The sequence below is a fragment of the Oncorhynchus mykiss genome, chromosome 17, assembly GCF_013265735.2.
Source record: "Oncorhynchus mykiss isolate Arlee chromosome 17, USDA_OmykA_1.1, whole genome shotgun sequence".
Classification (NCBI taxonomy): Eukaryota; Metazoa; Chordata; class Actinopteri; order Salmoniformes; family Salmonidae; genus Oncorhynchus; species Oncorhynchus mykiss.
The window spans coordinates 78,376,185-78,388,544 of NC_048581.1; the positions used below are offsets into that span (position 1 = coordinate 78,376,185).

Below are 12,360 nucleotides of genomic sequence, written 5' to 3' on the forward strand. Positions count from 1 at the left end.
GTCTTTCATAGGCAGAGCGTGGCAAAAGACCTAGCTGATTATTGAGTTGTGGCTGTCAGTGAAAAGCATCTAAAATATTTGTGAGGCTGCATGATGAGACACACTCCAATAGTCTCTCATTCACAATTTGACAAGTATGTGATAATGCCTTGAATTTCACAGCTGCATCACCCTTGTGGCCATAATGCACCCTAAAAAAATCCATGCCTTTTGCAGCCCGGAGTGCTGCGTTGCGCCCTTCTCCCTTAGTGTGCTGCGCAATCCGAAGTTCCTCTCACTCACATGGCTCTCCGTCACGTGCTGGTCTTTCTCACAGGCTACAAGTGAAGCCAGACACATTGGGGACACAACTGCGAGCGTCCTTATCCAATTCCGAGGGTGCATATTGAAGATATTGGAAGAACTGTCCACATTCCAAACACAGTCTGGGACAGTTGTGGGATGTGATAGATGCAGAATGCAGAATGTTTAGCTTAAAATGTTGATAAACTATTAGGCTATTTCTTCACATTAGAAGTGCAGCAATGCACACATGGTAGTAGGTGTCACGTTGTATAAATGATTAGAGACAGTTGCTGGAATACGTAATAGGGGGTTTTAATACTCCACCCAAAAATACAACATGCCATGAAAGACACGGGGATAAAGCCCAAAACAAACATGCATACAAAAACACAGGGATGTAACCCAAACAAAAGAGCGAGGTTAAACCTCTAATAAATACACGGGGCGAGACCCGCAATACACAGGACGAAACCCGTAATAACAAGTGCGCAACAATGCACGGGACGAGAGCCGTAATAACGAGTACACAATACCAGCAGCATGGGAACCGAAACAACAAAGTACAAGACTAACGGACATGGGAACAATAACCGACCACACAATGGTGAAGAGGGCACAAACAGAGGGCACATACAGTGGGGCAAAAAAAGTATTTAGTCAGCCACCAATTGTGCAAGTTCTCCCACTTAAAAATATGAGAAAGGCCTGTAATTTTCATCATAGGTACACTTCAACTATGACAGACAAAATGAGAAAAGAAAATCCAGAAAATCACATTGTAGGATTTTTTATGAATTTATTTGCAAATTATGGTGGAAAATAAGTATTTGGTCAATAACAAAAGTTTCTCAATACTTTGTTATATACCGTAATTTCCGGACTATAAGCCGCTACTTTTTTCCCACGCGTTGAACCTCGCGGTTTATACAATGACGTGGCTAATTAATGGATATTTCCCGCTTTCACAAGATTCATGCCGCCAAAAAACTGAGCACCGTCACATAATGTGACGTAAATCGAGCGCGCTCAAACTTCCCATCATTCTGATTACGGTAGTCATTTTGTCACCCTCATCATGGCAAAGACACGGAGAAATGCATATGATGCAGCTTTCAAGTTGAAGGCGATCGATCTGGCTGTTGGAAAAGGAAATAGAGCTGCTGACAGCGTGGAGCATTGTCAAAAAATCCACTATCATCAACGGGTTTCGAAAGGCTGGACTGCTGCGTGTTGAAGAGGGCAGCGATCCAACATCGGATGAAGCAATTCTGAGGCTATTCAACTCCGACACCGAAGGAGATGACTTCAGTGGTTTCAGTGCACAGGAGGAGGAAGATACAATGACTTTCTTGGTAGGCTACTGTTTCATTTTTGTTACAAGCCGTGTTTCGTTTAAAGGCTGTGTAAAGTTCATTTGTTTCAATGTACCGGTAGGCACCTGCGGCTTATAGACATGTGCGGCTTATTTATGTACAAAATACATATTTTATAATAATTCAGTGGGTGCGGTTTATATTCAGGTGTGCTTAATAGTCCAGCAATTACGGTACCCTTTGTTGGCAATGACAGAGGTCAAACGTTTTCTGTAAGTCTTCACAAGGTTTTCACACACTGTTGCTGGTATTTTGGTCCATTCCTCCATGCAGATCTCCTCTAGAGCAGTGATGTTTTGGGGCTGTTGCTGGGCAACACGGACTTTCAACTCCCTCCAAAGATTTTCCAAAGATCTCAGCATTGAGATTGCCTGCAATGACAACAAGCTCAGTCCGAGCACTGATGGAGGGATTGTGCGTTCCTAACTCGGGCAGTTGTTGTTGCCATCCTGTGCCTGTCCCGCAGGTGTGATGTTCGGATGTACCGATCCTGTGCAGGTGTTGTTACACGTGGTCTGCCACTGCGAGGATGATCAGCTGTCCGCCCTGTCTCCCTGTAGCGCTGTCGTAGGCGTCTCACAGTACAGACATTGCAATTTAGTGCCCTGGCCACATCTGCAGTCCTCATGCCTCTTTGCATCATGCCTAAGGCACGTTCACGCAGATGAGCAGGGACCCTGGGCATTTTTCTTTAGGTGTTTTTCAGGGACAGTAGAAAGGCCTCTTTGGTGTCCTAAGTTTTCAGAACTGTGACCTTAATTGCCTACCGTTCCACAAGTGCATGTTCATTCATTGTTTATGGTTCATTGAACAAGCATGGGAAACATTGTTTAAACTCTTTACAATGAAGATCTGTGAAGTTATTTGGATTTTTACGAATTATCTTTGAAAGACAGGGTCCTGAAAAAGGGCCGTTACTTTTTTTGCTGAGTTTATATGCCAGTTAGGCTCTACACCCATTGTAAAGCAGATTAATGTGCTTAACTTAAAGAAGTTATTTGGCACCTGAGTTGGGATACAAACCTTATTAAAACATATAGACCTATGGGCTAGCCTACATGAGGTATGTGACTATGATTTGAAAAAGTCACAAAAAAAGGCATTGTTTCTTATGCAGGGCATCATTCACAAGTGATAATATATAATTCACAAGTGATAGGCTAATATTGTCACCTATCAGACTATTCTTGATTTAATATTGTTTTTACATATACTAAATAATGTGTGTGTGACATTTGTTTTGATTTAGAATGGACCATTAGCATGCACCTGTCTCGAAACAGGGGCAGTAGGAAAAAATACATGTCATCTATGCAATTAAATAGCAGAGGACGTTTTTCCCTGTGGTTTATTTTCATGCCAACCAGGTAGGCTATACTCCTGTTGTAAATATAAACAATGTACTTCTGGATCCTCGTCTTTTTATCAGAGGCCATCACTCCGTTTTCTCCCGCAATTGCAAAACCTATAGAAATGTTGCACAACATGGGCTCATAGGCTCTCATGAAGTGTTTGATTACATTTTTGTGTCACACCCTGATTTGTTTTAACTTTTCTTTGTGCTTGTCTCCACCCCCCTCCAGGTGTCGCCCATCTTCCCCATTATCCCCTGTATATTCATACCTGTGTTCTCTGTTTGTCTGTTGCCAGTTCGTTTTGTTTCGTGAAACCTACCAGCGTTTTTTCCCCTTGTTCCTGTCTGTTCTAGTTTGTTTTCTAGTTTTTCCCGGTTTCAACCATTCTGTCTATCCTGACCCTGAGCCTGCCTGCCGTTCCGTACCTTACCACAACACACTGGATTATTGACCCCTGCCTGCTCTGACCCTGAGACTAACTGCCATTCTGGACCTTACAGACCTCTGTCTGCCCTTGACCTGTCGTTTTCCTGCCCTTGTACTAGTAATAAACTTTTGTTACTTCAACATTGTCTGCATCTGGGTCTGACCTGAAACGTGATTAATTTGCATTGATGTCAGTGATTAGAGAGACAATAGAGTGCTGAGAGTGCTGGCAGTTAGCAAGCTTGGTAGGCTACTAATGACGATCGGCAGCATCAGAGCTGGAAGAGGCCTAATTACCGTGACTAAACGTTCATGTTGAATTTGACTGCCTTCATGACTGACTTGTGACTGCCGGTGTGGCGGTAATATGGTCAAGGCATCAGCCCTAGTCAGCTTTATGTATTTTAATGAGTTGACAATGGAAGTTATAGGCCAATAGCTGCATTGGCCATCTCTGAGTTCCATGCTCTCATATAGGCTATGTATCAATGTGTCCATATTACAGAGGCTGGTGATCACGTTGTATCAATGTGTCCATATTACAGAGGCTGGTGACTACGGTGTATCAATGTGTCCATATGGCAAAGGCTTGTGATATCGGTGTATCAATGTGTCCATATGGCAGAGACTGGTGATCTCGGTGTATCAATGTGTCCATATGGCAGAGACTGGTGATCTCGGTGTATCAATGTGTCCATATGGCAGAGGCTGGTGATCACAGTGTATTGATGTGTCCATATGGCAGAGGCCGGTGATCTCGGTGTATCAATGTGTCCATATGGCAGAGACTGGTGATCTCGGTGTATCAATGTGTCCATATGGCAGAGACTGGTGATCTCGGTGTATCAATGTGTCCATATGGCAGAGGCTGGTGATCACGGTGTATCAATGTGTCCATATGGCAGAGGCTGGTGATCACGGTGTATCAATGTGTCCATATGGCAGAGGCTGGTGATCTCGCATTAGTTGAATTTGAACTTTGATATTTATATAAATGAAATTTAGATTTTTATGATTAACCACGTGACAATGATTTTGAGAAACTAAAACGTTATTATTGAAATGAAACTGTTCCACAATAATGCACATACAGTTGACGTCGGAAGTTTACAAAAACTTAGGTTGGAGTCATTAAAAATAGTTTTTCAACCACTCTACAAATGTATTTTTAACAAACTATAGTTTTGGCAATGATGTCATGGCTTTAGAAGCTTCTGATAGGCTGATTGAAATAATTTGAGTCAATTGGAGGTGTACCTGTGGATGTATTTCAAGGCCTACCTTCAAACTCAGTGCTTCTTTGCTTGACATCATGGGAAAATCAAATTAAATCAACCATGACCTCAGAAAAAACATTGTAGACCTCCACAAGTCTGGTTCATCCTTGGGAGCAATTTCCAAACGCCTGAAGGTACCACGTTCATCTGTACAAACAATAGTTTGCAAGTATAAACACCATGGGACCACGCAGCCATCATACCGCTCAGGAAGGAGACGTGTTCTATCTCCGAGAGATGGACGCACTTTGGTTCGAAAAGTGCAAATCAATCCTAGAACAATAGCAAAGGACCATGTGAAGATGCTGGAGGAAACAGGTACAAAAGTATCTATATCCACAGTAAAACGAGTCCTATATCGACATAACCTGATAGGCCGGTCAGCAAGGAAGAAGCCACTGCTCCAAAACCGCCATAAAAAAGCCAGACTATGGTTTACAACTGCACATGGGGACAAAGATCATACTTTTTTGAGAAATGTCCTCTGGTCTGATGAAACAAAAATACAACTGTTTGGCCATAATGGCCATAATGACCATCGTCATGTTTGGAGGAAAAAGGGGGAGGCTTGCAAGCCAAAGAACATCATCCCAACCGTGAAGCACGGGGGTGGCAGCATCATGTTGTGGAGATGTTTTGCTGCAGGGGGGACTAGTGCACTTCAAAAAATAGATGGCTTCATAAGGGAGGAAAATTATGTGGATATATTGAAGCAACATCTCAAGACATCAGTCAGGAAGTTAAAGCTTGGTCGCAAATGGATCTTCCAAATGGACAATGACCACAAGCGTACTTCCAAAGTTGTGGCAAAATGGCTTAAGGACAACAAAGTCAAGGTATTGGAGTGGCCATCACAAAGCCCTGACCTCAATCCCATAGAAAATTTGTGGGCAGAACTTAAAAAGCGTGTGCGAGCAAGGAGGCCGACAAACCTGACTCAGTTACACCAGTTCTGTCAGGAGGAATGGGCCAAAATTCACCCAACTTATTGTGGGAAGCCTTGTGGAAGGCTACCCGAAATGTTTGACCCAAGTTAAACTATTTAAAGGCAATGCTACCAAACACTAATTGAGTGTATGTAAACTTCTGACCCACTGGGAATGTGATTAAAGAAAAAAAAGCTGAAATAAATAATTCTCTCTACTATTATTCTGACATTTCACATTCTTAAAATACAGTGGTGATCCTAACTGGCCTAAAACAGGGAATTATTACTAGGATTAAATGTCAGGAATTGTGAAAAACTGAGTTTAAATGTATTCGGCTAAGGTGTATGTAAACTTCTGACTTCAACTGCATGAAAATCATAACTGACAGGCGCATCGGTAGAAACGGTAGAATAAATTGTAAGCTTACCTAAACTTGAAACTCACACACTGCCTATTTAGTCTTTATAAAATAATTGCATCCACCTTTCTATGGTTGGATTTTCAAGCAAGGTTAGACATGCCTCATAATATCAAGTAAAGCAATTAATTATGTTTTCAAAATGCATACTGCCTCCAGCTTCCTGCTGTTGTTTTTTAATCCCTGGTTAATTTGACCGCAACAACTGAATTAATCAGCTTTCCGGGTTTTTTTACGGCCAGAAGCCTTCAATTACCAGCTGAAGGAAATCCTGGTGTGTGTGTGTGTGTCTGTATGCCTTCCTGTCGTCTCTATGTGTTTGTCTGTTTATTACTGTCTAACTGCGTTTTGAGTAATTGTGTTGTACTCGAGACCACCAGATGATGAGGATTCCATTTCCTCTTCACATTTCCATCTGTGCAGGAGTGACATTCCTCTCACACCACCTGGGATTGGATTGGGAATAACAGGGAAAAGTCTGCCTGTGGAATTCCAAAGCTGTGAAATGGGGCGTGCTATTCATTGTTGCTCTGCTGAGCTGCTGGGTCTGGAATACAGGGCTTAGGAGTTACATAGGTTTATTTTCCTATTGCCAGACCAGCCCTGAGGATGGGGAGAAAGAGGAAGAGGAAGAGGGGCTGACAACCCCTCCACATCCTACCACCTCCCCCTTTCAAGAGCCTAACACAATAAACTGTCTATGCAGAGCCGAGTGTGTGTGGGTCAGTGTATGCGTTTGCACGTGTGAATGTGTGTAGTTGGCCTGACACAATAATGCTATTAGGGGTGAATATATTCATTTTCCTTGGAGGGAACATGTGCTTTCCTTGCAGGGTGCAGATGAATGTCCTAGTGGGGCTCTGCTGGGAGGGAGAGACACCACAGCTATTCAGAAAGAGAGAGACAGGAGCAGAATTAAGATAGAGAGAGACAGGAGCAGAATTAAGACAGAGAGCGATAGGAACAGAATTAAGACAGAGAGAGACAGGAGCAGAATTAAGACAGAGAGCGATAGGAACAGAATTAAGACAGAGAGAGATAGGAGCAGAATTAAGACAGAGAGAGATAGGAGCAGAATTAAGACAGAGAGAGATGGGAGCAGAATTAAGACAGAGAGAGACAGGAGCAGAATTAAGACAGAGAGGAGGACAAGACATAGCTGGTTTATTCAGCACTGATCTCCAATCCCTGTGTGTGTGTGTGTGTGTGTGTGTGTGTGTGTGTGTGTGTGTGTGTGTGTGTGTGTGTGTGTGTGTGTGTGTGTGTGTGTGTGTGTGTGTGTGTGTGTGTGTGTGTGTGTGTGTGTGTTTGCAAAATGTGCAAGTTGGCCTAACAGACTGCCTGTAATGTCAGAGTAGACAGACAGGATCTGAAGACTCACAGCATTGGGTGATCATAACACACGCCATAACACATACACACCATAACACACATACATCATAATACACACACACCATAATACACACACACCATAACACACACACCATAACACACACATACTGTAATACACACATCAGAAAGATTAAGACTAGGGATATATCGGTGAACCTATCGGAATCAGCCGATATTAGCTAAAAATGCCAACATCGGTATCAGCCCGATGTCTAGTTTAACGCACTACACGTGCAACACAGCATTCCTAACCTAGCCCACAATGTCTGCTGTGTGGATCCAGCAGCTAATCCTTATTGTTGCTAGCTTCACATAGATGGGTCCGACCACCATTAATCAAATAGGAACTGTCTTATAAATTAGGGTTATTTTAGATGATGACACCTAGCTACACAGTTAGCTAGCTAACTATGGCTACTGAAACAGATTATGTCGTTTTGCTATGTTTTGGGGGAAGAACATGGTTTGCATCCATGAGCTAGCTAGATTTTTTTATAACCAGCACTGTAGGTGCCCAAGACAACTTTACCAGCATCATAGCATATGTATCGTTGAATCGTGACATATGAAATACGAGTGTTAGTGTAATCAATGTATAATAACTATGTAAAAAATGTATGAATAAGTTTAATTATTATTTGACGTGCAGTCATATTCAGGCCCTGATTGGTCAACAAGCTTATCTGACACATCAAATAGTGTTATTTGACGTGTATCTTTATCGACACACAAAGACGCAAACGACGTTCCATAGAAATCCTGGTTGAGAATGAAACGACTGAACAAATGAACAATGAAACAGCACAGAGAGTAAGTGAAATAAATAGTTTTTGATTATGTTTTACTGGTAATGGGGACATACGTAAATGGCAACAAAATAACCTTTTGGTCAGTGTGTGTGTGTGTGAGTGTGTGAGTGTGTGTGTGTGTGTGTGTGTGTGTGTGTGTGTGTGTGTGTGTGTGTGTGTGTGTGTGTGTGTGTGTGTGTGTGTGTGTGTGTGTGTGTGTGTGTAACCTTTATTTAACTAGGCAAGTCAGTTAATTAAGAACAAATTATTATTTACAATGACCGCCCAGACAACGCTGGGCCAATTGTGCACCGACCTATGGGACTCAGGGACTGTAGTGACGCACCAGGGACTGTAGTGACGCCTCTTGCACTAAGATGCAGTGCCTTAGACCGCTGCGTCCATGTGTGTGTGTTAACTATTTAACTGTACTAGAAAGATTTAAAGGCCGTTAAAATGTAAAATATCGGTTATCGGTATTGGGTTTTTTTGCAAGGAAAATATCGGACAAACACAAACTCTAAACAATGCTAAACACCGCAGCACAAACTCACAAGACCCTTTACATTGGTAAGCACAATAGACACTCTTTGCAAACTGGTAAACATACATGTAACTCTGCATGCTGTTAAAGACAGTGATGTGTCCTCCTGTCCTCAGAGAACAGGAGGACACGGCAGCCTGCTATAGCCTCAGAACCTCCCAGCCACAGCCTACCACACCAGACACCAGGATAGTAATCTGTCCTCAGAGAACAGGAGGACACGGCAGCCTGCTATAGCCTCAGAACCTCCCAGCCACAGCCTACCACACCAGACACCAGGATGGCAATCTGTCCTCAGAGAACAGGAGGTCACGTCAGCCTGCTGTAGCCTCAGAACCTCCCAGCTACAGCCTACCACACCAGACACCAGGATGACAATCTGTCCACAAGCTCATCCACAAGCACAACACTGTCATGTCCAATGGGCATGACACGAAATGGCAGAAAACACTTAGAAATAGATTATGTAGATTTACTTATGACATTTTAGTAAGAACAAATGTTCTGCTTCAAAACGCTTTCCTTTTTCATTCGTACTCAACACAGACCCCGTGCAGCAGTCTAAGACACTTGGCCAGGCATGAAACCCGTCAGAACACATGGGAACAAGTCATTGTCAACATCTCAGATCCTACATGGTTTCATTAAGATGCTGCTTAGCAATAAAGAGCCATACTATTTGTGAAAACATCTGCCCTGCTTCCCTGTTCTATTCCCTGTGTGGGGGGAGAGAGACAAAAAATAAAGGAAGAGAGAGAGGACATGGGTTATACTTCCCAGTCTCCTCCTCATTGGACCAACCAGCCTCTCTTTCTACCCCTCTCTTCCAGCAGGGGTTGTCATGGAAATTGGGTAAAGAGGGGGGAGAGTCAGCTATTTCAGACTGTTGGGATGCAGCTACCCTGACTAGTTTATGATGAAATGTTGTCTGTCCCTTTTCCTCCATCCTTCCCAAACCCATTACAGAGAGGAGAGGGAGAAGATGAGGGTAAAGGGATCTTATCACTTCATCTTCGGTGGCTGCGGTGCTGTTCATTAGGAGGGTAATATCCTGTCCTCTCTCTCCTGTTCTCACTCTACAGTTTCCTCTCCAAGCTCTATTACCGCTACATTTCCCCAGCTCAGATGTAAATATAACATGACTGACTCCCTCACCATGACAATACCATGATCACCCTGACAACAAACATCGATAAACCATCAGCGAGTGAAGAGTTAACCCGCTAAACACCACCCCAGCCCACCTCTCTCCCCACTCCCCCGTGAAGAAAACTCGACAAAACCACTGGTGCTCCCTTCGACCGGTTCGTGGCGACATCCGTGAACCTCCGACAGACTCTCTCACGTGAGGCGACAGGCCATAAATTCACAATTTGGTCCTATTCCTAACGTTGGTCTGAATGCCCGATGTCTGTCTCTCGCACACGAAACACGGAAGACACCGGGAAATGAATTTCTCTAAAACAGAACCACACCAGCATGCAGGGAGAGAAAACGCCCTGCGTTGTTCCACAGGCATGTCGAATCTAAACCCTGCGAGTAGGCTACACACATAATACTCAACCTGGAGAGCAAAATCCCATAATGTCGTATTAATGCGGTATATGAACGCACCAATACCGCATAATTCAAACATAAGGCTTTCAGATGTATTTGTATTATCTGCGGACGGTTTGGTAGGCTAGTCTCTATAAAATGTTGCTATCGAGATGTTCTTATCAATAGAACGCTTTGATTTGACACCGCAGTAGACTATGATGACAATTAAACAACAATAATCTCCCTACTAAACCCATCAAAGGACCCACACTTTTTTAACCTTTGGTAAAAGTAATAAGCTATTATAGTTTGAATATTTGGGTATGCTAAACAAGGATAAATGATCCTATCCACGTTGACGTATCCACGAACAGGAAAATAAATGCGACAAGCCTTTGTGGAAAGGATAGCCTACATGAGCGCAAAGAGCAGCATGTTTAACAATATAAACTTGTTATAAAAGTATTACCTTTAACTTGAGTTTCATATTCGGCTACGATCTCCTTGTCCTTTCGGAATTTGGCCGGAGACGTCATGGCTGGTTCTTCTACTCAAAAACACTAGACTTCGCAATACTGGGTTAAAGAAGTAATCAGGAAAAAAAAGAGTAACTATGATATTTCGTCTGGAAGAATACCCCACTGAAAGATTGTAGCGAGTAACCCCCACAGCCCGTGGAATGGTATTGTGTTCTGCCCCTTCACTCTGCCCGCATTGTGAGAGTTTGGCGCTGCCGCATTCCCATTCGTTTGGATCCTTTCCTTAATGTGTCCTCAAAACCAGTTACAGAGCAAACGGAGGATATATGCATTCCCTCCAAACCAACAATAACCAACGAGTCAGCAAGGTCGGATGAGGAGACTCCTAAAAAGTTTAGTCCTTCAGTAAGTGGCTGTCACCACGACGGTCAGAGGCTGGGCTGGCTCCTTGGCTCTATGCTCTTCCCCCTAGAGTGAGAGTGGGGTACATAGATGAGCTGGGAAGCCAATATGCAGACAAGGAGACAGACATACACTGTGCATGTGCCACATTCATTTGGTTGATACATAAATGGCATTGCTTGACCATACATATTCATTATTACATGTAATACTGTGTAGGCCTATGTATGGATAAAATACTCTGGCCTTTATACATTCAATCAAATGTATTTATAAAGCCCGTTTTACATCAGCCAATGTCATAAAGTGTTATACAGAAACCCAGCCTAAAAAAAACTAAAAGCAAGCAATGCAGATGTAGAAGCACAGTGTATAGGAAAAACTCCCTAGAAAGGCAGGAACCTAGGAAGAAACCTAGAGAGGAACCAGGCTCTGAGGGGTGGCCAGTCCTCTTCTGGCTGTGCCAGGTGGAGATTATAATAGTACATGGCCAAGGTTTTCAAACGTCCATAGATGAACAGCAGGGTCAAATAATAATTATCACAGTGGTTGTAGAGGGTGCAGTGGTTCTCATAATACATCATTCAAATTACATTAACAGACACCTTTATTGGTACTGCAGTGATAGGGTCAGAAACTGGGTTTTGCAATGTGTCTGGGGTTGGGAGGGCAGTCAGATCAAATCCGACTGTGGGTCTCATAATAGACAGTGATGCTCAGAGTTGGTGAATGGACCATTGCCGACATACTACACTGTAATAACAAATAGGGGTAATCTGACTATACTTAATTGTTGTATGGCTACTGACAAATGACATAATAGAAATGGAATAGATTGTTCATGCTGGGCCCATTAATAGTAATATTGGAATAAGCCCAGAGAACATAAAGTTAAAATATGTCAGTCCAATGTGGTCCATGACATTGACAATATCATTTTCCTGAGAACACAGTATTCAACTTTGGTGCCTTGAAAACAGCAAACACTCAGAAAACATCATAACACTGGACTACCTTTATTAAAGACATGCTCCGGAACTCAGATGATAGCACATGGTACCGTTATTAAAGACATGCTCCGGAACTCAGATGATAGCACATGGTACCGTTATTAAAGACATGCTCCGGAACTCAGATGATAGCACATGGTACC

The 12,360-nt window shown here is 42.9% G+C and overlaps 1 protein-coding gene across 3 annotated transcripts in view; it reads right to left on the reverse strand.

Annotated features, from left to right (window-relative positions):
- Positions 1 to 12,360, reverse strand: part of LOC110494620 (SLIT-ROBO Rho GTPase-activating protein 2) — a 172,019-nt gene that overhangs the window by 158,354 nt on the left and 1,305 nt on the right. For all 3 annotated transcript variants that reach the window (XM_036950727.1, XM_036950728.1, XM_036950726.1), the window contains exon 2: positions 10,796 to 11,273. In XM_036950727.1, the coding sequence (XP_036806622.1) occupies positions 10,796 to 10,862 (67 nt within the window). In that variant the 5' untranslated portion in view covers positions 10,863 to 11,273. The remainder of the gene's footprint in view (positions 1 to 10,795; positions 11,274 to 12,360) is intronic.